General features: G+C 52.9%; 2 protein-coding genes across 2 annotated transcripts in view; one reads left to right on the forward strand and one right to left on the reverse strand.

Annotated features, from left to right (window-relative positions):
• Nucleotides 1-8,354, reverse strand: part of LOC141967605 (electroneutral sodium bicarbonate exchanger 1-like) — a 31,458-nt gene extending 23,104 nt beyond the window's left edge. The window contains exons 1-16 of the mRNA XM_074921563.1: nt 8,307-8,354; nt 6,783-6,864; nt 6,313-6,441; nt 5,739-5,874; nt 5,365-5,525; nt 4,803-4,991; nt 4,606-4,694; nt 4,328-4,485; nt 3,870-3,957; nt 3,267-3,413; nt 3,000-3,088; nt 2,353-2,527; nt 2,079-2,212; nt 1,137-1,382; nt 930-1,035; nt 366-527 (exon numbers count right to left, since the gene is read on the reverse strand). Of these exons, the coding sequence (XP_074777664.1) occupies nt 366-527; nt 930-1,035; nt 1,137-1,382; nt 2,079-2,212; nt 2,353-2,527; nt 3,000-3,088; nt 3,267-3,413; nt 3,870-3,957; nt 4,328-4,485; nt 4,606-4,694; nt 4,803-4,991; nt 5,365-5,525; nt 5,739-5,874; nt 6,313-6,441; nt 6,783-6,864; nt 8,307-8,354 (2,139 nt within the window). The remainder of the gene's footprint in view (nt 1-365; nt 528-929; nt 1,036-1,136; nt 1,383-2,078; nt 2,213-2,352; nt 2,528-2,999; nt 3,089-3,266; nt 3,414-3,869; nt 3,958-4,327; nt 4,486-4,605; nt 4,695-4,802; nt 4,992-5,364; nt 5,526-5,738; nt 5,875-6,312; nt 6,442-6,782; nt 6,865-8,306) is intronic.
• Nucleotides 8,355-8,679: 325 nt separating this feature from the next.
• Nucleotides 8,680-17,004, forward strand: LOC141967606 (transmembrane protein 209-like). The gene is made up of 9 exons (XM_074921564.1): nt 8,680-8,825; nt 11,235-11,293; nt 12,061-12,199; nt 13,122-13,365; nt 13,727-13,928; nt 14,536-14,723; nt 15,436-15,507; nt 16,442-16,538; nt 16,868-17,004. Exons 1-9 carry the CDS (start codon nt 8,680-8,682, stop codon nt 17,002-17,004), a joined length of 1,284 nt encoding a protein of 427 aa, XP_074777665.1.
• Nucleotides 17,005-27,772: the final 10,768 nt, after the last annotated feature.

Consider the following 27,772-nt stretch of genomic DNA (forward strand, 5'->3'; position numbering starts at 1 on the left):
CCACGCTCTCTGCTACAGTGGGAATAAGGCACCGAGGCACCATTTGTTCCTCATTTGAACCAACTTTCCCCTTGAGCACATGATGCACAGAAGGTGGGAAAAAACCCAACACTTTGGAAGACCTGATTTCCCACTGCCTGATCAAAAAATCACTCCGGGACAGGTCGCAAGGCAGGTGGGAAATGCTACAATGGCTTTGCACTCATGGAAATGAGCGAGGGACATGGCAGCTGATGGAGAGCTCGGTCTCCAAGGTCGGTGTTTCCCAGCTTGACCAAGTGCTGGCAAACACTGCTCAGTGCTCCAGGAAAGCCATTTTGGGGAATGAGCATGGAAACCGCTGCAGGCCACCATCTTCTGCTTACTCTGGTTGAGAAGTAACGGCTGGTTTTAAACTTCTTCAAGAAGCTCGACAGCGCAAAGGTGGAGAAGAAGAGGATGCAGCACCAGAAGAGGACATCGGGTGCGTAGGGGCCGTTGTGTCCACAGGCAGGTCCTTGAAACTCTCCATGCAAATACCGACATTCCTGGAGAAACAGAGCGTCAGGACACGCAGTGCACGTGCGGCCAGGAAACCTGGGATAACAAGCGGGATTGGAGGATCGTGGTCAAAGGTCCTGTGACTGCTGCTGCTGCTGCTGGAGATTTATAGTTAATGAGCAGCAGCAGCTGAACGAGTGACACAGGGAACTGCACAGAGGAGAGCGGAGAGATGGGAGGTGATGGGACACCATAACACAGAGCCACGGCACATCCTCCCCCAGAATGGCAGGTAGCCGTGGCTGAAGAAGACACCAGAGGGGAAGGAAACGCTGGAAACTCTTGGGGATAGAGAAAGAGGGAACGGGGAAGGAGGTGTAAGAGAGCCATGGCAGGAAAGGGTAAGAGACAAGTCGTCCCTTCCCCCAGCAGTGGCTCAGAGCACTTACAGTCACCGTGAGGTTTTCCCAGGCGATGCCAGACCCAGTGATGTTGTTGCTCTCCCAGAAGCGCAGGGTTTCGTTGCTGGGATGGGTCGGTGCCTCACACTTACAGCTGGGAGGAAACAGGCCAAGAGAGGGGTCAGGGGAAGGCAGTGAAGGTGTAGCCCTGGGCTCCTGCCAAGGGGCAGCCATGTTTTAGGAGGAAAAACCCACTAGTAGGTGGTGAGCAAGTCAAGCTTGCTGTGCATGTGCACAGGGTAGATCTCCCACAGGTGACTCAGCTTCTCCAGAGCCTCGTAGATGAAGATGAAGCAGATGAGGGAGGCGAAGGCTTCTTCGGTGAAGCGGGTGATGTAGCACACCAGAGAGCTGGCATCGGTGGCCACCAGCGCTATGCAGAAGAAGGCGGTCCACAGCCCGATGCACGCCCGCAGAGAGAGATAGGAGAGCGCGTAGTCCCTGGGAAACCAAAATGACACCAAGGGTGGGAAGGCCAGCAACGAGGCTCCGAGCCAGGCCTTCCCGTGAAGGGGGAAACAATTTAGGAGCCCATCAAGGCTGTGGAGGGTAAATGCAGTTTCCACGTACTACCACAGACTGCCTTGGTGCTGCAGTGCAGGGTAGGGGGCTGCAGGAGGAGAGGCCAGTTATTTCATTATCATCATTTAGCACTCATCTAATTGAGGCTAATTGCAGCTGGTGTGCAAGACGGTGTTCTCCCCCATCTCCCTGATGGACAAACACAGAAAAACTATTTGGATATTTGGGAAAAATGTCTTTCTTCTCCCTGCAAAATCCGGGCTAGGAAGTGCCTGCTTTTGAACTCTGAGAAAAGCAAGTCTTCCCTCCTTCCCAAACCAGACTGATTTGTCTCATCTTCCTTGTGCAGCCCATCTTGGGCATCCACATTCTTGTGGCTTCTCCTCCTGCCACTGCTGTACTTCAACCCTTGAAACCCCAAACGCCCCCATCCATCCCTCAGAGGCTGAGGGCTCTTGCACCATCACATACTAAAGCAGCAGCAGCAGGCAATGTCTTGGACACAGAAGACAAATCTAACAACTACCACCGAAAAAAAGAAGAAAAACATTGTTTCTCCATCACTGCTGCCTTCTGAAGACTCTGGCAGCACCCAGCAGCAGCAGGCAGCCTTACTTGCAGAATTTGTAGAGGATCTTCTCGAAGACAAGGACGGGTCCGGTGCTGCCGAGGATGGTGAGAGGTTGGCCAGCAAAGAGGGAATACGCCACGCCGGTCATGGATGCGCCCAGCAGCGACTCCATGGCACTCTGTCCAGGGAAGAGAGGCAGCAGTCAGGGAATAAATCATGAGGGGGAAAAAAACCAAAACCAGAGCAAATTCACTGCAGCAAGGTCTTTTGCACGAGTGTTACCCTCCCCCGTGCCACCCAACAGAGAGAGGTGCTCACGATGTGGTCGTCAGTTGCCTCCCCCAGCAGCCCCCCGAAGGTGATGATGGGGGACATGCAGGCACAGTAGAGGAAGAGGAAGGACGCCAGACACTGCAGCCTCAGCCCATCCCGAAAGTCGCTCCAGAACCATGGGGCTTTCCTCTTCACATCCCGGATCAAACCTCCAAAGAGCCTGGAGGAACGGAAAATAAAAATATAGACTGTTCTTGTGGAAGAACACACGGGAGTTTGCTCTGCTGCAGAAGGGCCCTCACAGGCGCTGATCCACAGAAGCGCTTGCCTCCTCCCATTTCATACCCAGTAGAAACAGGCCCACGAACACACCCCTCCGACCAAAAGACAAAGGACCCAACCTGAGAGCCTCTCCCCTCTTACTGCAACAGTCCCTTGCTTTGGGAAGCAGCAGAGCTCGACCTGGAGGCACTTACACATCTGCTTCCACCCCAAATCAGGAAAACCTGTGTGCAGTGATGCTGTGGCTGAGCCCAGCTGCCCAGATCTCCCACCTGCCCCGCCCAGGGGACCACGCTGGTAACGTGGAGCCCCTTCACTCAGCCATCTAACCCCAGGAACCTGCTAGAAGGGAAGGTACCTGCTCACGTTTGAGAGGCAAACAGAAAAAAAAAACCAAATAAAGCTCACACCTTCCCGTTCGCTCCAGTTCAGGACCGCTGTGTTTCTCCAGCTTGCTGTGAGCACTGTCATCGGGAGCTCCTGACATCATCCTTTTTTGCTGTTGAAATGGGAGTAGGGTAAAGGGATGGATTTGCAAGCCCTGGCTTGCCTTGCTTCTGCTCTGGGAATGTGACTGTGTCAAACTGGACCCTGGGAATTCGGGCCCTGAGCAGCATCCCCAGCCAGGCTGCCGTCCTGCCCGGCCCCCTCGTGCCTCCCTGCGCCGCAGCACCCACCTGCGAAGGGACGTTTTTGGGGGGCTCGATTCGGATCGATGGATCCCACTCTCCTGGTGGCAAGACCGTGACCTGATCCAGGAACTCGTCGATGCCGGCCACGAGGTCAGCCCGGTTCTGGGCTTTATAGGCCACGTCCTGGAAAACCTGCCAAGAGGAGACAACCTGGTGAGAGGACAACCCATCCCGGACAGCCTGAGCAGTGCAATCAGCTCTTGGATAAACGCAAGGTCATTTTCCCCTGCAAATGGCGGGAAATATTCCCCACAAAGGAAAAATCTGTGCATCCAGGTATCTGCATGAGGCCCCGTCCCCCACGGCACACCACAGCCTTTTCCTTCAGGAGCAAGGCAAGTTTTCCTGGCCCTCGCAATGCTAGCACTGGGGACAGCATGCTGGGAACCCCCGGGCAGAAGGACGAGGTGCAGGATGCACCCCGGGTGGGATTTCAGCCTCCAGCAAATGTGCGTGTTTGCTTTGGGCTGAGAACGAGGGGTGGGCTATTTGGAGAGCTGCGGGACAGCAAATCCTCTTCCTCACTACTACAGAGACAGGGAGAGGGGAAGAAAGCCAAAAGTGACCCGGAGATCTCTCTTATCGCACCTTGTCAGTCATGAGGGTAGCCATGGACCTGCCGATCTCATGGTACTGATGGCTGTTTCCTTCTGGTCCGAGCAAAACAAACAGGAACCTGGGCAAGAAAAACAACGTGAGAGAGACGAACGTGCCCTTGGTCAAAGGCCACCCAAGAAAACCCCTGGGAGCTCCCAGCCCAGAGCACAGTTTGAAAGGGGACTCATAGGCTCACCGACTCTGTGGTGAATTTGAAATTCACCAAAACCAATCCCAAATCTAACTTTTCGGCCAACTGTCATTAAAATTGGCCAGTGGGTTTAAAAGATACAGCAGGGAAGGGAGAAACAATGGTGAGGAGATGTGCAGGGGAGAAACGTGCTTGCTCCCGCTGGCCTTGTTCCCTTGGGACACCAAACTGATGCATGCAATCTGATACTGTTTTGCTGGGGTTTTTTTTCATAAAATTCTCAGCTTCTCATTCAGACCTTGTCGGGATGGGAACTTCCGTCACGCCAGAGAGGAGGACAGCCGGGGTCAGGCGGACAAATGCCACAATGGGCTGCTGAAGGGAATCCAGCTCTCCTACAAGCACGTTGGACACTTCAGTGCCAACAGGAATCTTCTTCAGGAAGTGCAGCTCCGCCTGGGCACAACAAGCAATTTTCAGGCAATTACCCCCAAAACAAAGCCCACAGAACTCTGCAGCCAAGTTTGCAAGAGCAAATCTGGCCCCAAAAGCATAAGAAAGTTACAAGTGTCTCACCTTGCTTAAAGCCATTGTGCTGGTCTCTTGGTTCACCCCATTTTTAGCTTCTGCAGCTGTGGCAGAAGGAAGAGGGGTGAGTGTTTGGGCTGGTAGGAAAAAGAAAAACAGTCAGAAAGACAGACACAGCACAACTGGGATGCTTCCCCTTTGCCAGGAACAATGTAATGGGGCCGAAGCCCTGCAGGAACCCTCACCGGTCTTGTCGAGGACATGCAGGTCTGGCGGCTTCTTGCTCTCGTCAGCAAAGAAGTGGACAATGTCAGAAAACTTGTTTCCTTTGTTCTTGTCCTGATGGTGATGCTTCTTCAAAAGAACTTCTCGAACCTTCGCCCGCATGTGTTCGTCAAACTCCGTGGACGGCTCTTGCTGGCACAGGATCACATCTGGGGATGGCAGAGGGAAATGAAGCCATCAGAGCAGAAACCCCCACAAGTCCTGACCCCCAAAGACCCCGGGGAGGCCCATGCCATGCAGGATACCCTAACGCGGACTCAGCCTTGCTTAGCAAGACGTTTTAACACAGTTCACCCTTTGCAGCCACAGCAAGAATTTTCTTTTGCTAAAAAACATCATCAAAATGCTTATTCGTTACTCCACTAAGGTAATTATTTCCCATTCTAAAGAATGCAATTCTCTTGTCCCGTCTGGCCGTTCTGTCTGACTCTACACATTTAACCAACTTATAAGCAACCTACGGCACAGTCTTTGCCAGAGTTGCCTTGGCCGATCGACTGCAACTCGCCGCGCCCACGGTACCTGCGATCTCTTCGATGCTGTTGGCACAAATGTCCAGCAGCACCGTGCCGTTGCGGATGTAGCTCCTCAGTGCAAAGAGGCTCTGCAAGGACACCGTTCCCACGTAGGGCTTGCTCCAGCGCTCGCCACCATCTTCCACGTCCTCCTCAAACTTCAGCCACCTGCAGACATCGAGCACCGTCAGCCCCATTGCAAGAAAAAAGCCCCAGCCCTGCAGCCCCCGGGATCGAGCTGTGGGGTGCCGAGAGCAGAAGGCTCCTCACAGCATCACCTGCAGCTGCAAAGCCTTGCCTCCCACAGAGCAGAAAGCAGAGCCCGCGGGCGCTGTCGGCACGGGGACTCCTCTCCTACCGCAGCCAGCAGCAGAGACTTACCTTGCTGTTTCCTTCCACTCGGCACCTTCACCCTCTTTCGCGCAGATCTCGTCCAGCTCGGTGAACAAGTCATGGGGGACGTGCTGCTTGTCCTCCTCGGTCCCCAGGATGAACTGCACCCGCTGGGACGGGGTGTCTGGGGCTAGAAGACAAAGGCCCGTCCCGTTACCGCACTTGAATACGGCGCGTCATGCTCACATGCAAAGTGGTCATCGGATCAGCACCAGTTCAGCCACAAATATTGGGCTGGGCCCTCTCCCCTGGCTCTGGCCAGGCTTGCACAGAGCCTCGGAGAAGGAGAAGCTTCGATTCCACCTCTGCATAGGGATGGGCAGTTTTCCTTCCCCACATTTCCATTCTTAAAGCCAGGATCCCTCTAAGGAAGGTGACCCTAATTCCATTATGCATTTAACTGCCTTAAAGAGAAAAAATCTGAGAAAAGTTTGGAAAAAGGGAGTCTTGCTAAATAATGCCCCTTTCCCTCGGAAGAACAACAAGTCACTCCAGCTAGCCACATGGACCCCAGCACCCCCATAGCCCTGAGGAGTTTAATGAAGGCCGCGGCGGGACTCACAGTGGTAGCCTGGCTCCGTTGGGGCAGAGTCCTTCTCCCGCTCCCGTTTCCGATGCTTCTGGCTGTGGCGGCGGTGACGCCGGTGGCTCTGCCTCACCGGTGGCATCCACATGTCCAGGGTCCAGTGGCCTGAGAAAAAGCAGCATTTGCAGCGTTCTCACTATTGTGGGATGGTTGACGCAGACATCACAGTTAAAACAGTGCAGCTATCCCAGGAGGAAACACCAACTTCTCTTAATTTTGTGATTTTCACTGGATCCCTGAATGTCACAGACCTGCCCTTTTATTGAGGTTTATTTTACCCGAGCTTTGCAACAACTGAGCAACAAGCGATGGCTCTGGGTCATTTAAAACTCACACCATCGCCTCTGCAGGGGCTTTTTTCCCTTTGTTAAAAAAGCCATAATAGTAAATTCTGTGAAAAGAACTGTGCTGCTTTATTCAGAAGCACAGCACTTGCAGAGACTCACCTTCCAAATCCTCCCTCTCATAGTGAATATTGGCAAGGTTGCTCACCCTTCCCTGGTCAATCACTGCCTCCTCGTCGTGTCTCTGGAGAGCAATGAGAAGAAGGTACAAAGTTGGGGCTGGGTGTGTGGAGCTCCCTTACATCCTCCCACCCATCATCCACCCTGGCCTCCACGCAAGTCCACGAGGCCTCTGCGTGCCTCCTCCTCCTCCAGGCACAGCCCTAAAAACACGGACTTGTAGGAGCTTTTTCTTCCCATACTGAAATAAAACAGCTCATAACATCACCTCCGTTGTACACAACGTGAGTCGGGAAGTATTTACTACAGGGGAGGAGAGCCGAGGGTTTCAGACCAGGAAAACAAACCTCCTGCTTCCTTCCTGTCATTCCTTTCTAAAAACAAACAAAGAGGGATTTCCAAACTGGGGGAAAAAAACCCCAAACCCTGCACCTTTTATCACAGCAGGTTACAGTCTCCAAAGGCGATACCTGCGGGACTCACTAGCTGGCCCTTGGCCACAGGACATGGCCACCAACAACCCTCAAAGGCTCTCAAGAGCCTGTAAGGGCAAAGCTGCATCTTCAGCCCTACGAGGCTCCAGCTTCCCTTGCTGCAGGGGCGCTTCCCACCAAACACACCGATTTTATCCTTGCAAAAGCCAGGGGCTGAGAGCTGACGCCCTCCTCGCCTGAAGTACCACTGCTGGTGCTGCATGAAGAGCAGTTGCGCCTTAAAAGCTGAAGGAGAACTACAGGGGCAAACAGAAATAAGTCCTTTGGCTTCTCTTTCCCCTTGCCACCGGGGCTGGGGAAGGGCATTGCCAGGATTATCGTATTCAAAGCAAGAAAATCCCAGCCACTGGGTCTCACACTCAGGTCACAACTGTGACTGTGAAAGGGCCTCCTGGAAGCACTTGGTGGCACCGGTTAACCTGATGGGCAACAGGAACAAACGCTCCTGTCTGGTGATGAGTTTGCTGGTCCCTGAGTACTAATTTCAGAGCCAACTTGTTGCTACCTCCCTGCCAGCTCCCGGGACGTGCCCATGTTTCCCGGCACCCAGATTACCGTGCCCTCTCTCCGATGACAGCCCCCACCACCCTCCGTCCCTTCCGAGCAACGCATCCTGCTCCCCTCTGGATTTGTCAAGAAAACCCCAAACCCCGACCTTGGAAAAATCACGGGATGAAAGGGCTTAATAAAATTGCTTTAAATCACAATTTAAATTAAAAAAGCAATTTAAATAAAATCACAAGCTCATGGGTTTTGGAGTGGGCAGAAACGGAGCGATTTGGGAGTCGCCGCTTTCAAACGCCCCTGCGCAACACGGGGAAAGTCTCCTTCTCTCTTAGAAACCACTTTTCCTCTGTGCTCCAACCAGCGACACTAAACCTGCCCCAGCAGCCCTCCCTGGCGCAAAGCATCTCCCTCCTGCGCACCGGGGAAATGCCAGTGGGATTTTGGGGAGAGTTTTCCCCCTGGCTGGGGGATGCTCAGCCCCTCGGCAGAGCCCCGGCTCTGGTACCTGTAACTCTTCCAGAAGGGACGTGTTGTAGCCCCCACTCGGGTTCATCCTCACGTTGGTCACTGGTTTTGGGGTCAGTCGACCCTCCAGAGCAATCGGGGGTCAGATTCCCCCAGGACACCAGTGCAGCTCTCAGCGAGTGGAGCTCAAGTGGCCCCCAGTGCGCCCCAGCAACAGAGCCCCCACTGTGGCCATTGTGACCTCATCAGCTGTGGGGCGGAGCCTGGACTGAAGCCGTGACTTGGCCTGGCTCTCGCTGCCCGAGGAGCTGCTCAGCCCCGACTGCAGCGTCCTCGAGACCGCCGACGCCATCCTGGGCCTGGAGGACTTTGGGATGGGGCTGGAGGCCCGGGAGCCGTGGGGGAATGCGGGGATGGAGCCGCCCCCGTCCCAGCCGGCCGTGCCAGAGGAGAGGGACTGGAAGCGGGGCCAGAGCACCCTGTCACCGCCCCCCAGCAAGCGCAGGGCGCTCGCAGCCAGGCCGGGGGCGCCGGGGGGAGTGATGAGGGGAGCGGGGCGGTGGGCAAGGAGGGTGGGGTATTTTGGGGGGGGACTATTGTTTTCTTTTGTGGGTGGGGTGTTGAGGGTGGTGTATTTGCGGGGGAGGGGGGAATGTTGGTGTTTGGGGGGGGGGAGTGGGATTAGAATAGTTTGGACAGGACCTTCTCTATTGTTTTTTTCATTAAAATTTGTTTTCTAGAAAAACTTCCTGTCAGTGTGGGAGGGGGAGGCAGCGCAGGGGGCGCCGGGAAACAGCACCCGATGGTGCAGCAGCCCCGCTGAGCCCCAGATCAGAGCTGGCAAGCTTTTTGCCCCCCGCGGGAGGCAGGCGGGAGCCTTTAGGACCCAGCGGCGTCCCCGCGGGCTCCGTGCCGGCGGCAGAGGGGGTCCCGGCGGCGGCGGCGCCCCTGCCCGGTGCCCCGGCAGGCGGGTCCGCCCGGCGCAGCGCGGGGAGGCCGGGTCTACCCGGGGCGGCCCTTCCCGCCCGCGCCCCCCCTGCCCGGCCCCGCCTGCCGCCGCGGCAACAGGCGCCCCCCCCGCGCGGCGCGGCCGTTGGCTCCCGGGTGTGGGGGGGCCGCGGCTGCCGGGCACCCCCGCCCGCTGCCGGCTGGAGGAGGGGGAGCCCCTGCGCCGCCTGAGGGCGGGGGGAGCCTCCTCGCCTCTGCGGAGCCCCAGCTCTGCCGCAGGTACTGTGGCTGCCCCCGCCCCGCACCGCCTGGGGCCCGGGGCCTGCGCAGGGCCGGGGTCTGAGGGAGAGGCGGGGGGCCTGTGCGGGGGGGTCGGGGCTGGGGGGTGTGGGGGCACCCGTGTGTGACAGGGGTCGGGACGGGGGATGGGGAGCCTCTCCTGTGCGAGGGGGGTGCGAGCTGTGGGGCTGCCGGTGCGTGACAGCGGGGACGTGCAGGGGCAGCTCCGAGGGTCCCTGTGCGTGGCGGGGGAAGCTGGGGCAGTTGCGTGTGTGTGTGTGGCAGCTCTGGGGGGAGGTGCCGCGGGGCGGGGGAAGCTGGGGCTGTGTGTGGCAGAGGGGGGGCGTGGGGGGAAGCCGGGGGGCTTGGGGCAAGGGGAGGTGTGGGGCACCTCCCTGTGTGGCCCCGGGGTCAGCGCCTGCCGGGCTGTCAGGGCGAAGCCTCCCCTCATTCCTTAGCAGCAGAGGGCAGGGACGTGGGAGGACACCGTTCAGTCTGGAGGGGAAACCCCCCCGGCAGCCCTCCCCTGCCGGTAGAACAGGATCCAGCGTGCCTTTGAGTTCCGTGCCCCGAGAGTGCAGCTTCTGCAGGAGGACGTGGTTCAGGGAGAGAGGTGGGGAGCGTGAGGATGGGGAGAGGGTCTCTGCTTGGGGTCGCTCCTTTTGTCAGTGTGGGAAGGGAGGTCTTGGGGCTGAAAGAAACCGTGTGAAAAACCTGTCAAGAAAACTGCCAGACAACGTGTTCTGATAGAATTCTCCCAGTAACCCTGATATTCACTATTTCACCGTTGAATCCTGTACCAGTAAGGAGGTAGTGATGTGTACGAGAAGTATTTGTCCCAGAAAGCAAATTATTTATGTTCCCCTCTAGTGAGGAACTATGTGACAAGCTTTCAAGTGAGTGGCAGGAAGGAACAGCAGCATATTTTGGTGACAGGACTAGAAGAAAAAGTCACCAGGGTTATTTCTTTCATATCTGGTATTAACTTTTAGATGTACCGAACGCCCAGCATGTGGCTGTACAGTCTGAAAATCCTCTGTTCCCAACTGAAACGAGTGGGATTTTTCAGTAGAAAAACTGCAGAGCTGTGCAAGGCCTGTCCAGCCTCTGGCTCCCTTTGCCTGGAGGAGGCAGGAGCTTTGCCTCTGGCTGCTGAAGGATGTTATTTTTCAAAACTGAGGTTGGAGTCTGTTTCTGTCCTCTTATCTGCACCTCACTGGAGAAGGTGGATGCTGTTCCTCAGTAATGAGGTGGCAGTGCTGACAGGAGTGTTCATCAAAGCAGTATTACCTGTTTTTACTGGTAAAAGGAATCTGTGGTTGGTTAGTTTGTTTTTTTTAAGATGCTAAACATGACTCTGGCTAAAGGGCAAGTCCATTCACATAGTCTGTTTTGGATTACTGCTTTTTTTTTCTTGAATCTTGTGCTGACTGAGGGTCTTACTGTATAAAAGCTGTCAAATTCTGGCATTTCTCTGTGTTTGTTGTTACAGATCATGGCAGCAGAAACAGCAACTTCCATCCTCGACAGGGCCGTCAAGATGAGGAAGGAGATGGAAGCCCGGAAAGGGCTCTTGGCCTGGGCACTCCTTAATGTGTCTCTCGCAGGCATGCGATGTACTGAAATGTGCGTTAATTGTCACACCTGAGTCAAAGAAGCAAAGCCTCCTCCTTCGTATCTCCCTAAGTATTTCCTGGGACTGAGTAGTTGCAAAATGATAACTTCTTTTGTGTCTTTTCAGGACTGAAAATCTCATCAGCTCATATTACAACATCACATGCTGGCCAATCTGGCATCTTGGTGAGTTGCTGCAGCATTTAAATTAGTGTTTGGGGTTCTTTTCTTTTTTTTCACTTGTCAGTTTGATTGCTGGAGAGTAGTCTTTAAACAAGCTTTTTTTTTTTTTTTTTTTTTTTTTTTTAAAAAAGGTTTTTTTGTTTTAAATTTAAACCAAAGCTTTAGTTTGCTTTCTGCTGCCTCCCTTGAAACTTGGAATTTCATCCGTGTTAGTGACAGGTAAGGAGTGTTAACAGCTTTCTTAGATAGGAAGAACTTACTTGGTGCATTAAATCTGTTGACCGTGTAGAGGAAGGCTTTGGGGAACACGGCAGATTTTCCAGCTCTGTTGTCCCGTGGGCGTGGATGGCATTTCACAAGAATTCAGTTTTGGTTTGGAGGAGCAGACTCTAAGCCAGCTGTATCAAATATGGTTAGAGGATGAAGCAAGAGGAGGAGAAAAATCATGAGATGAATGACAGATGATTTGACAGAAGATGGTTTTTGAGAAATACTGTGAAACTTCACCGTAGTGGATTTGAAAATGACTGTCCATCTTTAAAAATTCCATTTTAGCAGTATCAGTTAATGTCAATATAGAAAGGAAAATTGTCTCCAAGGGTTCTGGCATGCAAAGGTGAAGAAATCTTGGCTATTGCCCAAATTGGTACTTACTGACAGCACTGATAATTAGACCTGTTTTTAATGGGCATATGCCCGTTTTTGCAAACGAGACGCTTTGGTTATTCCCTGTGCTCAAGCTACGGTAAAAACTTCTCTGTTTCTTCTAGATCTCGCACCACTTGCATCTCTGTTCATCCTGAACGCTGCCTTTGATTTCTGGGTGTACTTCAAATACACAGTGGCACCGACCAGCCTGGTCGCGAGTCCTCGCCAGCAGACCCTGCTGGGGTTGCAGAATGCAGCTGGGTGCAGTCAATATCTCCGGCAATTCTTCTTTTTTTTTTTTGCTTGTTTCAAGATGGTGTCTGTCTTAAGGGCAGGATTCTCTAGCGAAGCAAGTTCTGAATCGCCTCCTCTGACAGGAGCCGTAAACTGAATTACCCGCAGCGTATTAAAATTCACCGCATCAAGTGATAATTTGATGAGTGTTTGTGGGAGAACTGGAGGGGAAACAAACACAGACGGTGGGAAAGGGCAGGATGAGAGCGGCGGCTGCAGGACAGGGAGGGACTTGAACCCTGTGAGGTCGGGCAAGGAATTTGTGACTTGTCCATGGAACTAGGATCTGGGCAGAGAGCGCAGGTTCATATTTAATTTTGATGTCTTACTACTGTCACGCTGGGTAAGGAGAACCGAAGGAGAGGGACAGACAGACCTTCTTGTGAAGTCTGAAATGAGCCTCGAGAGTGGTCACTCAGAAAGCTTTTGAAGATCAAAGCAAAGTTCTAAAAAGAACCTGACAAGGCAAATATACCAAAAGCGGAATGCTGGCACGGTAGTATTGCGCTCTGCTCATCTGGCCTAGAAAATGGGGAGCAGACGGTTGTAACGCTGTAACACCAAGGTCTGAGCATCTCCCGTGTTTATTTGCACAGATCACTTGAGACATTCAGCGGCTCAAGATGCACAGAGGAGGCAGGTAGAGGACGTGATGAAATAGGTGATGGAATAGAGAACCCTCCTGCGTTAAGCAAGGTGCCTGGTAACACTGAACTGAAATCTGAAGCTGCAGGATTCGTGCTGAGTTGTGGTCCTGTGTCTCAGTCTTCTCTTTTTTTTTTCTGTCAGTGGCTTGACTGCCGAGTTCTGTGGGGGCCAGATTTTTCTAGCATCCCTTCTAGCATCTTTTCTAAATCGCCTTAAGCTGGCGTTGTGTGTGCGTCTAAAGCGGGGAGGAGAGTTTGGGGCTGCTGCATCCGCAATGCTCATTCTGGTTTTCCCTTCCGGCACCTTCTCCTCCGCCCTGGGGCCAGAGTGTGCTGAGTTACAGCCCGTCCCGCTGCCCTCGCACCCACCCACAGTTTGGTACCGGTTGTGTCCCGGGGTACAGCCCCCAAGGACGGGCTCTGCCAAGCGGCAGCGCTTCTTACAGCCTTACTGGAACCTCTTCCCCGAGCAGCAGCTGCACTCAGGTAAGGACCAGGACAGCTCCCCAGGGTGCAGTTTGGGTCTTTGTTTGGTGCCCTGTGCTGCTGAAGGGGAGCGGTAGCCAGTGGAGAGTTGTCTATGTGTGTGTTTGCTCCTTTTGCAAAGCGGATCTAAATTTGTCGTATGGGGATTTGTCCTTCTTCCCTCGTGCCGCTTCCTTCCGTTTAGAGCAGCTGGTTTGTTTCAGAACAAGGCAAAACCAAGCAATCAAAATGTAAGTGCAAAGGAGACCAAAAAAAGACGCAACCCAGACCCCAAACAAGAGTCTTTTACGTTCATGTCGTTTAGAAATCAAGGTGGAATTCTGTCTGCCTTCTATGACACAACCGTTTTCCTTTGCCCAAGGTTTCCAGCCCCAGCTCCTCTCCCAGCAGGTCACCGTCCCCCAGTAGCGCTGGGCCAGTGGAAAGCGGCGGGTTAAGGTCTCGTTGCCGCTCTTCCCCCGCTCTGTGTAATTCTACGGGCACAGAGGAGGATGTGACAGACCTCAAGGCACTGCACGCCCTCCTTCGGAGAGAGGAACAGAGGCGACAGAGAGTTCAACTCGGTAAAAAACAAACTGATTTGATGGGAAAAGCTTGGTCAGGAGAAGGGGCTGGGTTTATTGGAGATTGGCTTTTACGGATGAGAAAAGTCCCAAAGGATTCCAGTGCAGCCTACTAGGAGATAGACCTGACTCGTTTATGGTGATCGCCTGTGACCTTGGTAAAGGTGGCTGCTGACTAGTGGAGTCTTTTCCTGAGGGGTTCGGACGTGAGGTGGGACACCATCATTTCTACCTGTCTCCGTGGCCCTCAGGATGTTTTCCTCCAGAGTTTTGCTGGGGATGAGCTGGGAATGTGTGCTGAAAGATCGTCTCTGTGGCACTTGTTGGCCGTAGCGGCCCGTGATAAGCTGCCGGGCTGTGTTGCCGTGTGATGAGAGGGATATCTTGTGGAGAAGGCGTTTCAGATGCGGGGGGTGAATTACCTGCAGGCAGTTTTTGTCCTGGATAGGGACAGTCGGGGTGCAGTCGGTGTTTCTGTAGACTGACCTCAGTGTCTGTATTCACGGCAGTTCGTGTCCATGTGTCTGGCCAAAGCCTCCACCCGCTGTGCCTGTGCTGTTGCATTGAGAACTTCTATGCAATGACTGTACGTGAGTGTTTAATGAAGGAATCGTTTCCGGGGGTTCGGATTCCAGCTCTCCTTCCAGCAGCCCAGCTTTGGGGAACTGCAGCCGTTCCATCGCCGACTGCGTGCAGGTGCTGAGAAAGTTCCGGTACCAGCTGGCCTGCAGGCCCCGGGCCCCATCACCACACAAGGATGTACCTGACCTGCGCTCGATATGGGCTGCAGAAGAGGTAAATTCCACAGCAAAAGTGGTCAAGGGAGAGAAACGGGTCTGTAAAGTACACAGCTTTGGGCAGACGTTTGGATTTGAGCTGCGTCAAAAAAGTGGGAGAGAGAAATCCTCTGGCTCTGAGCTGTCTTCATCCAGCTTGCGAGGCTCCTGGTCACTGTAAATGGCCATTGCAAACTCTGAATTGTAGTGGGAAAAGTAGTTTTCCCTTGGAGAGCAAGGCTCACACTGGATACAGTAAATTTCTGATCTAAAACTGGAGTTGGAAGGGATTTGTGTTTAACCCCGTGGAACAGCTGAAGGATATAAAGCATAAAGCCTTTACGCTGGCGTCTGAAAGAAGTCTGATGCCAAGGAATGCCATTCCCGTGGCTTCACTGAAATAGGATCGATTATTTCCTACGTTACTTTAATGAAGCTGCCCATTCAGGTACCTCTTCCATCAAGCCTGCAGTTCAGAGCAATTTTATCCTCGTAGAGCAGAGAGCTTCAGACTGACTTGGCCTCGTGGCGGGTGGCTGTAGCGTGACTGGAGAGTCAGCGTGTCCTCCGTGAAGCTGCTGTAGGAGTCCCGTGATCCAGCCAGCAGGCGTATAAGAATTTGGGGAAAAATGCGATTGGAATGATGCAGCTAGTGTCAGAAGTTGTCACAGACCCTAAAACTCTTGGTATTCTCGGAAGTTCTTACACGTACTTAATGAACCTTTCCATAGGTCTGGGCACGGGGGACGATGCAGCGCCACCTCCTTGGTCCCATGGATTCCTGGACCATGAAGTTCAGAAACGTAAGTCCCGTCTGGGGCCGAGACGTCCCGTCTCTGTGACAAGGTTTGGTTTTCCTTGCTGGAACCCAGACTGCTAAATTGGTATTTCTGCAGTATTTCTAACTCACTCCCCCGGGCTCAAAGCGTGGCAAATTCCAACCCAAAGGCTGTTTTTTTTCTGACTGTCCCGAGCAGCGTAATAAAAGCAAAAGGGAAAACCTCAATCTTAGCAACAGCCCTTGCTGGAGCAGGGCAGAGTGAATTGCACACGGTGGCAAAATAATGAGTCGGTCTGGCTTTGGATTGCCCCTTCACTCACAGCCATCTATCAGGTCTAAAGTTTTGCTTGTGTGTTTTGTGTGTTTTTTTGTTTTTTAATAAGAGTTGTGAAAAGCAAAGATGGGTATGAGATCCATGCCAGATTGCTGAGCATCTATTCCTAAACCCAGGGCTAGCGCGCTTCAGTTATCAAATCCCACACGGAGTGTTTTTCAGCTTCTTGATTTCCCCAGACAAATGTGAGAGAGAGTGGCCTCATCAAAGTATAAATTCCCTTTATGGTTGGAGGGCTGTGTTCCTAATGCCCCTTTCCTCACGGTTCAGAAAAGCTGCAGAAAGAAAAGCTTTATTTGATACTTTCTAGAGATGTGTTTTCCTGCCTCCTTTATTTGAATTTTCTGGTCTTTTAGACCTGTTAGGTTTTTTTAGACCTTTTAGTCCATTTCTGTACTGAATTTTCTGGTCTTTTAGAAAGTATTAGAGAGTCACTGAAACTCCGCCTAACTTGATATGCTAATTGAATTCCTTTTCTCCTTGGTTGGCTTCAGCATTTCCGTTGTTAAGCTCCTTTGTGATCGTAACAGTGATGATTAGTAGGATGTAAGCTAAAGGTTGGGGATTTTTAAACATTTTTCTTGCTTCTGACCTCTTGAATTTTCACCTTTTTCTTTCCTAGTGGATTAATGAGACTATTGTAGTGCCACTTGTCCAAAAGATTGAGTCTGTGAGCATTCAGCTGCAAAGAATGGTGTGTCCAGAGTTGCAGATCAGAGGTAGGATGAGGCTTTGGAGCCCCCTTCCCCCCCTCTTTGCTTCCCCCACCCCTTCCCTGCTTCCTTCCTTCCTTGCTTCCCCTCCCCCCCCCCGCCCCCCCCTTGCTTCTCCTCCCCCATTTTTCTGGCTGGAAATTCTCACTCTCTCTCTACAAACTCTCCCTCTCTCCACTACTACGCCTTTTGACAAATGCTGCCCTCAACAACTTGTTTGAACAATTCTCATCAACTCCACTTGATCTTTTTCTGACACTTAGACAATTCTCAAACAGCTGTTGCTCTTCTTGCATCAAATCCAGGTGCCCTTCACCCACAACTCCATTTCATAGGCTGCCTTTCCATCTGTGCTGCTGAAGCCGTGTCACGCAGATCCCCTGCAAAGCAAATGCTTCTGGCTTGCGGGCGCGACTGTGCCGAAGCCATTGGCCGGCGCCCGTGGGTGATGCAGTTCAGGGGCTACGGGTGACCGGCGGCGGAGGGGGAAGCGCAGAGCTCTGCCTTGGCAGGGAGTCCCCGGGAGGGTCGGGATTAGACCGGAGGCTGCGCTTGGGCAGGTCCCGAGCCGCACTGGCTCATCTGAGCGGCTTCACTGAGCGCAGAGAGAAGACGCTCGAGGCGGGAGGGTTGATTCGCCCGGCGCAGGCCAGCGCTGGAGCCATCTGCACGGCCTCTCCACGCACGCTCAGACAATCCTCTCGCTCCGCAAACCGGGAGCGGGGTCCCGGCTCCAGCCGGGCTCCGTGCTGTGCCCGGGAGCCGCAGCCCCCCAGGAGCCCCAAGCGGCCCCATCCCATGTCCCCGGGGCTGCAGCCGAGCCCCGGCCCTTCCCTCCCAGGGGCCAGGGCTCTTTCCTTGGGGGTAGAAGCCGCCTTTAGAGAACCCCGGCGCTGGGGGCGGGTGGGTTGGCAGCGGCAGCAGACAGCTTCACTAGTGCCGCTCGGCCTTGGGGGAGAGCAGGCGAGTGGGGAACCACGAGGCAGCCGATCTGCCGAGGCGCTCGGGCGGCAGGACACCTGGAGCACCGGGCAAGGCCCAGATGAACGGTGCAGTAGTTGTTGGAGGGAACTGGAAAGCTGACAATTCATTATCTAAAGTACTTATAAATGGCACTTGTGCATAAGAATTTAACAATTAGGGAAATTAATCCTTTGCTTAGGAGCATGCAGACTCATACCAGTTCTTGTATTGCTCTAAAAACCCACACTTCAGATACTCTGGTTCTATATACAGATAGGAAAAATGAAAAGATCAGATCTCCCAAGAACACCCCACAATTTCTGAGCTCATACTGTACTGATGAAATAATCTTTGTTCTCTCATGCTTCCTTCTGACAGCCACATTTACAGGATGGATACAAGCGAGGAAACCACCCGTACCCCATCCTGACAGCTCACTCTGCACTGTACCAGATGGTTTCCCCCCGCTCACATATTCACCTTTTTCCTCAGTTTTTGACACACTGGCAATGCCATGGGCAGCTGCTTGGCACAGCGCGGCTGCAGGGTGACGTGAGCCCGACCCATGCCTGGGACACTGCGCTGTTCACGTCTGGCTCCTGTAAGGCAACTGATTTCTAAAATGGTTGGAGGACTTGAACCAGACACGGAATTGAGCTGAATTTGGCAGTTTCCGCTTCAGAGCCCTGCTGTGCTGCTGGTGGTGTGGCTGTCAGACGTGCCAGCTGTGTGCTTTCAAAACACGGGCACGCCTGTAGGCTGAGCAGGTGGAGTTTTGGTAAGACGCAAAACCATCCAAATGGATAATTTTATGGTTTTGGAAATGCTACTCATGGTAATTTCTGCTCTCCTAACCCTTGCTAGGAAGTAATTAACTTCAAAGTGAAAAAAGGTAGGTGGCACTTAGGGAAAACCAAGATGTGCACAACATCAAAAAAAAAAAGAGAACTAATATTACACTGAATATCTGTGAGAAAAGCAAACTGTCCAACAGTGTTGCCACTGGCAAAACATTGTTGTCTCACCACAAAGGCTTTTTTTTACGCCTTAAACTGTCGGGTATTCTCAGTAGCTTGTCACTAAGTTATAAGGGACTGTGTTGGACTATGTCTCAACTTTGCTGCTGGGCCACTACCACTTCCTGGCCTCAGCATCCTGTCACTGTGGAGGAGTACACTTTGAAAGAGACAAATTATTCCCAACAAAACAACGATATCTTCCCAAATCTGAAACCTCATGCTTGGCAGTGCCTGCCAAGCTGCACCTGTGTGTTAGACGGGTGAAGAGGAATTTTGGGTGAGGAAGATGTGCGGAGATTGGAGATGCCAACAGGTCGACCCCCCACTGGTATGACCACCATGAACACCTGGGCATGTGCCATGGCCATGGGTGGAGCAGCAGGGTCAAGGGATCCTGGGAGGGAGAGATATCTGTAGAGTGGGGAGCAGAGGTGGCCTAGGGCAGGGATGGTGTCTGGGGTTAGCACAGGGGGTGACAGGGCACACGGAGGGGTGATGGGAGCAGGGGTGGGGGAGATAGAGCAGGGCAGGGGTGTCAGCTGAGGGAGGGTGCTCTAGGGGTCTGCAGGGCACGAAGAAGGGGCAGCCAATGGAGCTTGCAGGTGAGGGGTCAGCCAGGAGGGGTGTGAGGGAAGGGGCCGAGGACCAGGGTGAGGCGGGGGGGGGGGGGGGGGGGGAGTGGGGTGCAATGTAAGTAGTTACATCAGATTGACTTGGGGTTTCCCAAGTTTGACTACTGAAAATAAACCTGGCAAATTAAACCAAAGAGCTGAAATGTGCACTCTGGTTGTGGCTTAAGTGAAAAGCAATAAGCAAGTGCAACATGTTTAATAAAATTATATTCCTGTATGATATACTTGAAATAATCAAGTTTGCAGAAGATATATTTATCTTTGATGTAACAGCTGGTACATCTTCCTAGAGACATTCTGCAAACACTGCATGAGAGACAGCACACCTGCCAGGACAGGGCATTTACCTACAGAAATGTAAAAGACTAAAACTAGCAAATAATTAATTTTCTTTTCTTCTTGTTCCCTGCCCCATTAGCATCCATTCATGCTTCAATCTCTTATCATTTATTTATCCCTTTCTGGAAGCTCTCCTGCCGTTTATTCTTTTCACGGCCCAATGTCGTGCTCTCTTCTCCTTCCGGATTCTTCACTCTCCTGTCCTCATTTAGTCTATTCCCACTTTTCTCCCAAAGACTTGCTGTTGGGGGTGGGTGTGGTGTGGTGCGTGCGCGTGCGCGCGTGCGCACGCCTACACGTGCCTAAATCTCTAAACATTGGCAGGACAGGATTATTACACCCTCTGCTGGAATATTCTGTGTTATGGACATACATTTCCCAGAAATCATGTTTTCTGTTCAAGTCATTATATGCATTGTCAGCTCATGTTTACAAAGGAGCAGTTTTAAACCCACGTCCTTGTTGTCATTTGGTTGGCTTGTTTATTTCTCTTCATTTAATGAAGGCTTTTGATGATGGCAAAATTGTTGGTGCTGAGAGCACGTGTGAGACTGCCTGAAGAAACCGCATGGAACGGCTGTTGTGAGGTGCTGCTGACCAAGCCTCTAAGCAAAGCACTGGCATTGTACAACTCCTGGCTATCGCTCTGATGCTTCTGCAGTTCCGTGAAATTCTGAATCTGATGCAGGAGACCTCCAAATCCATAAAGCAGAGAGGACTTAAAAACCGCTTGGTGGAAAAATGCAGGGAAGCTGGCACAATGGATCACTCCCCTCCCCCTGACAGGTGCACCCTTCCTTAATAAGGACCATCTTGCACATCTCTGATGGGCTGCTGACAGCAAAGGTTTAACATTAAAAAGCAACCAACCACCGCCTAGTAACCTGTTATAGTTATCCTTGCTAATTAAAACTGCATGAGACAAACACATATATTTCGAGGCAACTTTCTCTTTGGCTTCAAGGGTATTTGTGCCAGGACCTCAGGTTCCATCTGACAGACAAGACTTCATGGTGCCCAGCTCTTCCAGCTCACCACGCTGTACATCTGCAGCCACACTGGTGAAGGTTGTTCAGGATTTTCTGGCCCTGCCACTTCCACTCAGGAAGAGGAGAGGAACCGTCGCACTCTGTCGTTGTAGGAAGCCTGCAGCTCCCGCAGCTCAGGAATCTGTTTATGCGGCAAGGAACGCAGGGATCAGGGATATCCCTGCCAGATGATCTGTCCCAGGGGTTAGAAACAGACAAAGCAGTTCATCTGCCTACAGAAAATCCAGGAATGTGTAAGTAGATCGGGGTGCATAATTATAGAGGAAGTTTACGTGGGATCAGGAAGACCCTAAGCACAGAAGTTTATCTATAGACAAGTATGATGGAAAATTGGAGTGAAAGAACATTTTGCTGTCACTGTTTCTTTCAGTTACACTACAGACATTACCTGACATAGGATAACAAGCTTTGCTTGTCTCTGAAGTGTGAAGTTGTTGAAACACTGTTCTGTGATTCTCTTCAGGGGTACACAGAGGAACACCATGCTCTTCCTTTCTTTTAGAGTATGGTCAGCTCCCTGTTTGGAATAAAGAGAAATATTTTCAGTTACAAAGAAACTGGTAATATGCACGTGGAAAATCAGGTCTGAACACCAGACGAGCTATCTCATGCCCACCCACACAAGAACAAGGAGACGCACTCTGGTCACATCAAGCGGGATGAAAATGCTAAACCCCGCTGAACAAGGACCTTGAGCCAACCCACTTATTTAGCACAGACACCAGTGGCAGTTTCCTGGGCACCTGGGCTGTCACTAGGAGTCTGACTCAAGAAGCAGCCCAGAACTGCTCCTCCGTTGGACAGGTAATGGCAAGAGATCGTGACAAAATGATACAAACATCTTCAGGAGAGGAGCCGAAGGTGTCGCTTACTAACTTTGTCTGCAAAGGGATTTGGTGCTCATACCCAAGATACACAGGCATACAGAAACAGTCGAGTATTGGCGAGATCATCATTCAGACCTAACGGCTTCACGCAGCTCAGTGCAGAGGAGGAGTAACTTTTGTGACAGAAATTTTGGATGACACAAAAGGGCGGGATGTGAGCAAGAAGAGGTAAGATTAAAAACTTCCTCCCGCTTGTCTCTCCCCTCAGATTCCTCTCTGTGTAATCTTCATTAGTCGATTGACTTCTTATGGGTGTCCTGTAAGGCTAGAGGACAGGTTTGGAGCCTCGGATCCATGCACATCGGGGAACCACCCAAGCACCCTGATGTGGTCTGCTGAAGGTCTGAGGAGGTGTTTAAGATCCTTGAGAACAAAGCAGGTAAACAACACTGCAAATCTGAAGTAGATTGCCGAAATCTAATTAGAAAAATGTCCCACCTCAGAAAAAGTATTTTCCAACACTCCAGCAGTTTCCAAAGATCTCTGTGATGTCTGACATAGTACACAGATGGCGATGTGTTGCTCCTAAAGGTCACTGAATCTTAACGCAAATTTCACTGTACGCCCCCGTTTTGGAGGACGTCTCCTCAGCTTGCTGTGTGGAAGGTTAACAACGGGCAGATTCGCAGGCCGTGCTGCAATACTCACCTCCAAAGATGAATTTCACACGCTTCTGGTGGCAGCAGCTGTCCAGATCTGCATTTTGGGATGGTTCACAGAGAAAGGGCCCCTTCTGCAAGTTGGGGGTTCCGTCTCAAGGCTTTAGCAGGGACCGATTCCGCTGCTGGAGACGCCTGTGTTGACAACTCTAATGCTGGACACGCAGGTAATAACCAAGGGCAATGTGAGAGGATTAGCAAGGGATTCTCTGTGGCCATCTGGGTGGAGAGAGGAACTGAGTCTCCTGGATGGACACCACCCAAGGCTGCTCTGACAAGCAAACAGCTTCAGCCAGTGTTTGCCAAACATCTTCTCTTACATGAAGTTGAGCCTCAGGCTTGGAATTCCGGCACCAGTCATCACACAGGCAGGTGACAGCTTCTCTTTTAGCATCAGAGAGAGAAAGATTAGCAAAAGCTTCCTGGACAATGAACTTCTATAGCTCCTCTGTGACTCTTTTGAATGTTTGGGGGGAATTGCTGGTGATGATACATTCATGGCTAGGACACTGGAGACACGTAACCCCTGGGAATGGTGTTCGTAAGCACGCTGCACTCAGACTCCTTTGATGGTCTCAGCTCTCTCGTTTCTAAAGAACATCCCACTTCATTACATCTTTTAGCAATAAGTAACTGGTGTTTGCTTGTGCCTCGCATTTCTCAAGGTCTCAGAACCAACAAATGCTGTGCTGTAATAGTGGGGTGTGGCTTTGGCTTCCTCTTACGACCCCACCTCATTTCACCATTCTTTGCATCCAAGCCATTGCTTAAGAGGTGCAGAGGAGCGCAGTGACGTGTAACTCCGGGGCGCCGTTCGTGCTTGGAAAATGATGTTGTGTTCTGTACCCTAGAACCCACGCAGGGCTGTCATCTTCTGCCACTCATGGATCATCAGCCACTGAAGGGCAAAGGGGCGCCATCAAGCCGAGCTGTGCCACCTGCACGGAGTCTTGTTTCTCGGGAAGATGTTGCAGCCCATACAATAGAAAAACAGCATTCAGAGCTGTAGTCAGTGTCCCCCGGAAAGGAAGAAAAAGCAGCTAGAGAAAAGGTAGAATATTGGGTACGATATGCCGGCACTGCTTAGCAGTTTGGTCTAGTTGTGTTTGGGCAGACGTCTCGTGATGGAGAATGCTTCCCCTTATCAGTGATGGGCAGCCATTGCTGCACAGGCATGAGAGGCCTTCAGGTAATCAGCTGCACTGGGAATAGTTTGAAGAGATGAGAGTTAATTAGTTCAGGGTAAACCAAGAAGCCAGAACACTAAAAGCCGGTTACTTCCAGGACACAGCTAAACGGCTTTACAAAGACAAGAAAAGGCAGCATCTGATAGTTCTTCCAACACCTGAGCTCTGATCACTAAAACAATGGCCTTATCCTCCCCCAGGAAACTGAGTTCTGGATGAGGGCAGATTTGGGAGGGGTTTTGCAGCGTTTTTTAGAAATAATTTCTGCAAGGCCTTGTAAGATACCCAGTTACTCATGAACAGGCTTTAATGTGGAGAAAAACTCATCACCACGAATCAGGATTTCTCTGGAGAACCACTACTGGAAGCAAACTGATCTTCCTTGCAAAGTCGAGCTGTCCCTTCTTCAAGTGGAGTGTGCTCTCAGGCAACATGGCCACCTTGGGAACAGCCTCAGGTCAGCCTCCTGCCAGCTGGTCCTCTCTTCTCTGACAAGAAGAAACTGTCCTGCATAGAACTAAGAACTCAAGGATTTCCTTCCCATTAAAATAGCTAAGAACTCTGTCTGTGGCCTCAGTCCAGAGCTGAAACATGAAGAAGTGCATTTCTGGACATTCAAGCACGTTCAATAGCTTGCATAACAGTTCTGTAAAAACAAAAGGGTGCCAAGGTAGGCTAAGCCTTCTCGGAGGCTGATGTGCCTGGACTGAACAACAGGGATAAGCCAAAGAGTAGTCAGTGTTGTTGCATTAATGAAATCATGCTAGAGCCCAAAGCCAGACACCTTCCCTGCTCAGTCCCACCTGTGCAACAGCTCAAAATCTTCCCAAAGCAGATGAATCGGGTAAGGAGCGGAGCCACACTGCAGCCAGCCACACATGGACGGAACCCGGCAAGCAACTCAACCTGTGCAGCGTGTTGGAGCCGGAAGCACTGAGCTAGCCCAGGGCTAGAGCAACCACCACAGCCAAACACAGCTGAAACTGCCAACCCCGCTGCATTTTTACGTGTGTCCTGATGAGACGCTTCGGCCTTTCTCTCCTACGTTGTCTTCTTTAGTACAGGAATAGGCACACGGTTAGTCTTGAACAGGTTGTTACATTATTCAGCTATTCAAACCAGAGAGGGACCGAGAGAAAGAGAGACGTGCAGATGACCTGAACTACAAAACAGTATCATTGACTACAAAGCACAAGACCCAGAGACCGGCTGTCGGTTTTGTAAGGACAAGAAGTACACGGAAGCGTTGGCAGGTGGAAACCTAGCACGAGACTAAAGATTGTGACCTATCACCAGAAGGCAGCGGATGCTCTCAGAGCTGATCTGACATGTGCCAAGACATTTAATGTGGGATCTCCCGGTGCAGATGGGGTGAACAACCAACTTCACTGTGCTGGCGACAGGGGCCAGCCCTTGGGGCTGGTGCATGACCGGTCAGCAGCGTTCTCCGGGCCGGCTGTATGGTTTTTGTGCTCCAATCGTGCGCGATGTCGGATCCTGCCTGGCCCCAGGTGGCCGGAGCGTCTCTGTTCTCAAGCACCGAAGTACCACAGGAGAGCCCTGATGCTGCATGTCCGGCAGAGCTGGAGCTGCTCCTCTCAAGTGCCAGGGTGCAAAGGGGTCTGCTCCTGCCTTGGCCTCAGTAAGTAGCTGGGGGACTGGGGATTTGGCAATTTGGGGAGGGGCGTGTTTTCCAAATCCCCCTCTTTGCCACCCCCTCCTCCCCCCGGATGCTCGGGACCTGCAGGGCACCCTCCCCTTACTTAAGATGGAGCTTAAGCGGGCACCCAAGAGATGGCAAAATCTTCTCACCAGTCACTACACGTACATGAATCACCACACACAACGCATTAATTTGCATTTTGGGGACAAAGAGACATCTTCTAGATTTTCAGCACACCACTGAACTTCAGAGTTCCTTGCCTACTGGTACTCTGCTCCTTACTAATAGGATTGCTTTTGTTTGTACCTTCGGTGCTCTTTCCCCGAGGAAAAGAAGGGAACCACTTGTGGTGGGTTGATCTCGGCCAGATGCCCGGCAGCCAGAAAAAGCCAGACCCAGGGATGGAACAGCTGATTTCAGCGGAAGCCTCTGAAGCAAGTCCAGAGCTGGTCCAGGCCGTGGGAAAAGAGGCGGGGAGGAGGGGCTCTGGACAACACCAGAAGAAGAAGGAGACACTAAACTTCTTAAGTGTAACCACTGCAAACGTAAATTCAAGAACAAACTTCACCTCTTTAAGGGATAACATTCCACCACGAACTTGCCCAGACAATCAAGGATTTCTTAAAACAAGCCTGTTTATTGGATATTTACATCGGGTAAATCCCTCCTGCGCCTCCAAGCGGGAGGAGCGTCACAACAGGGAGCAGACGTAGAGGCTGCATGGGAAGCGGGGACCCAGCTTGTGTTCAGCTCGTCACGGGGCAGAGGAGCAAGCACAGCGCGTAGTTCATCAGGTGCTCCACGGGGATGCAGCAGCGCCTCGCCGGCAGGTCCCCCACAGTGCCCAGCTCTGGTGGAAGACGTGCCCGAGGGGTGATCTCAGGGGCACGAGCAGCAGGCGGTTGGTGATGTTGTTCTTGGAGGTGCTCAGGTGTTCACAGGCGCTGTCCCATCCCAAGGCTGGATGCGGCCCCATCAGAGACGAGTTCTTGGGAAGGGCTTGGCAGATGCAGCGAAGGCTTTTCTCGACCCAGGGAGTCACAGGGCTCTGCTTTGCCCTCCCAGCCCCCCTCCTCTCTCTGCTTCTTGGCACAGCTTGCAGATTCCCTGCTGGCTGCCGCTGTCGGAGACAGCTCTCCTCCGCCTGCGCAGCTGGTAGAGCTTAAGGAGCAGGAGCAGGGTTTCGGCAGAGGTCCAAAACCACCAGTGCTGGCAGACAGCGTGGAGCACGCCTACCAGAGTGAGGCCACACATCTCCTGGCTCCTCTGCTCCCTCTGCTCCATCTGATCCGTTTGCTCCATCTGCTCCATCAGCCAGGTCATCTCCTGCTGCTGCTGCTTCTCGTGCTGCTGCAGGAGGTCTTGTGTGGCCGGGTCACTCTGGTCATCAATTCTCAGTACGTGATGCAGGACGGTCAGCACCATCAGGACGCGGGTGATGCCCACAGCCATGGTCTGGAGGAGGAGGGAGAGAAGGGGCTCAGTGGTAGTGGGTGGGAGAGAGATGGCGGCTGGAGCAGCAGGGGAGAACATGCAGGGGCCTGGGGACGGGTGGGAGAGGGCCAGAGGGAGCTGGGAGGCAGTAAGGGGGAGGGTGGTGAGTGCTGCAGGGACGGGGACATCTCCCCACAGCCCCCGGGCACTGGCCGTGGCTGGCAGCCCCGGCACCCCTGCGCCCAGCCCCGAGGGCGGCACCTGCCCTGCCCCAGGCGCTCCCTGCAGCGGCTGTGCCCACGCACCCGCTGGAGAAACCCCCCTCGGGGGCCAGAGCTTCTGCCCCGGCCCTCGGCCGGCCCAGCCTTCCCCCCGCCACCCTCACTCACCGCTGGCTCGAGCCGGACTGCAGCGGGTGCTGCTGCCTGGCACCCTGGTGACACCCTCGGGGACTTCTCCTCTGTGATGTCACAGGCGCCAGAGCCCCACGGGGACACCCGCCCCTTGGGCCACGGCCGCTGCCCCAGGCTCTGCAGCCCCTGCAGCGGGCACAGCACAAACCCCCTGGCAGGACAGAGCTCCCGGGGCCCCTAAACTGCCCCAGACAGAGCAGCGGGACAGCACGAGGGCGGCCCTGGCTTGCACCGGGAGCTCCACGACCCCGCCTGAGCCCCAGGGCTGGGCTCCCGGATACTCCAACCTCTGTTGGATTGATATAGACCTGCATTGCACCCAGAGACTTCTGACTGCCTGGCCTGTCAGGAAATCAGACACCCCCTGGTCACAGAATCACACAGAATCGTCTAGGTTGCAAAAGACCTTGAAGATCATCCAGTCCTCCAAACCTTGACCTATCATTGACAGTTCCCAACGACACCAGATCCCTCAGCACTGTGTTGACCCGACTCTTCAACCCCTCCAGGGATGGGGACTCCCCCCCCTGCACTGGGTAGCCCATTCCAAAGCCCAACAACCCCTTCTGCAAAGAAATCCTTCCTCAGATCTAGTCTAAACCTGCCCTGGCACAATTTGAGGCCAGTACCTCTTGTCCTACCACTTACTATTTGCTTAAAGAGGCTTGTCCCCCTTCTCTGTACCCTCCTGGCAGGGAGTTGCAGAGGGCCAGGAGGTCTCCCCTCAGCCTCCTCTTCTCCAGACTGAACCCCCCCAGTTCCCCCAGCTGCTCCCCAGCAGACCTGTGCTCCAGACCCTGCCCCAGCTCCGTTGCCCTTCTCTGGCCACGCTCGAGTCATTCAATGGCCTTTTTGGGGTGAGGGGCCCAAAACTGAACCCACTCATCGAGGGGCGGCCTCACCAGTGCCGAGCCCAGGGCTCAGATCCCTTCCCTGTCCCTGCTGGCCACGCCAGTGCTGACACAAGCCAGGATGCCACTGGCCTTCTTGGCCCC

The sequence above is a fragment of the Athene noctua genome, chromosome 17 (assembly GCF_965140245.1).
Source record: "Athene noctua chromosome 17, bAthNoc1.hap1.1, whole genome shotgun sequence".
NCBI lineage: Eukaryota > Metazoa > Chordata > Aves > Strigiformes > Strigidae > Athene > Athene noctua.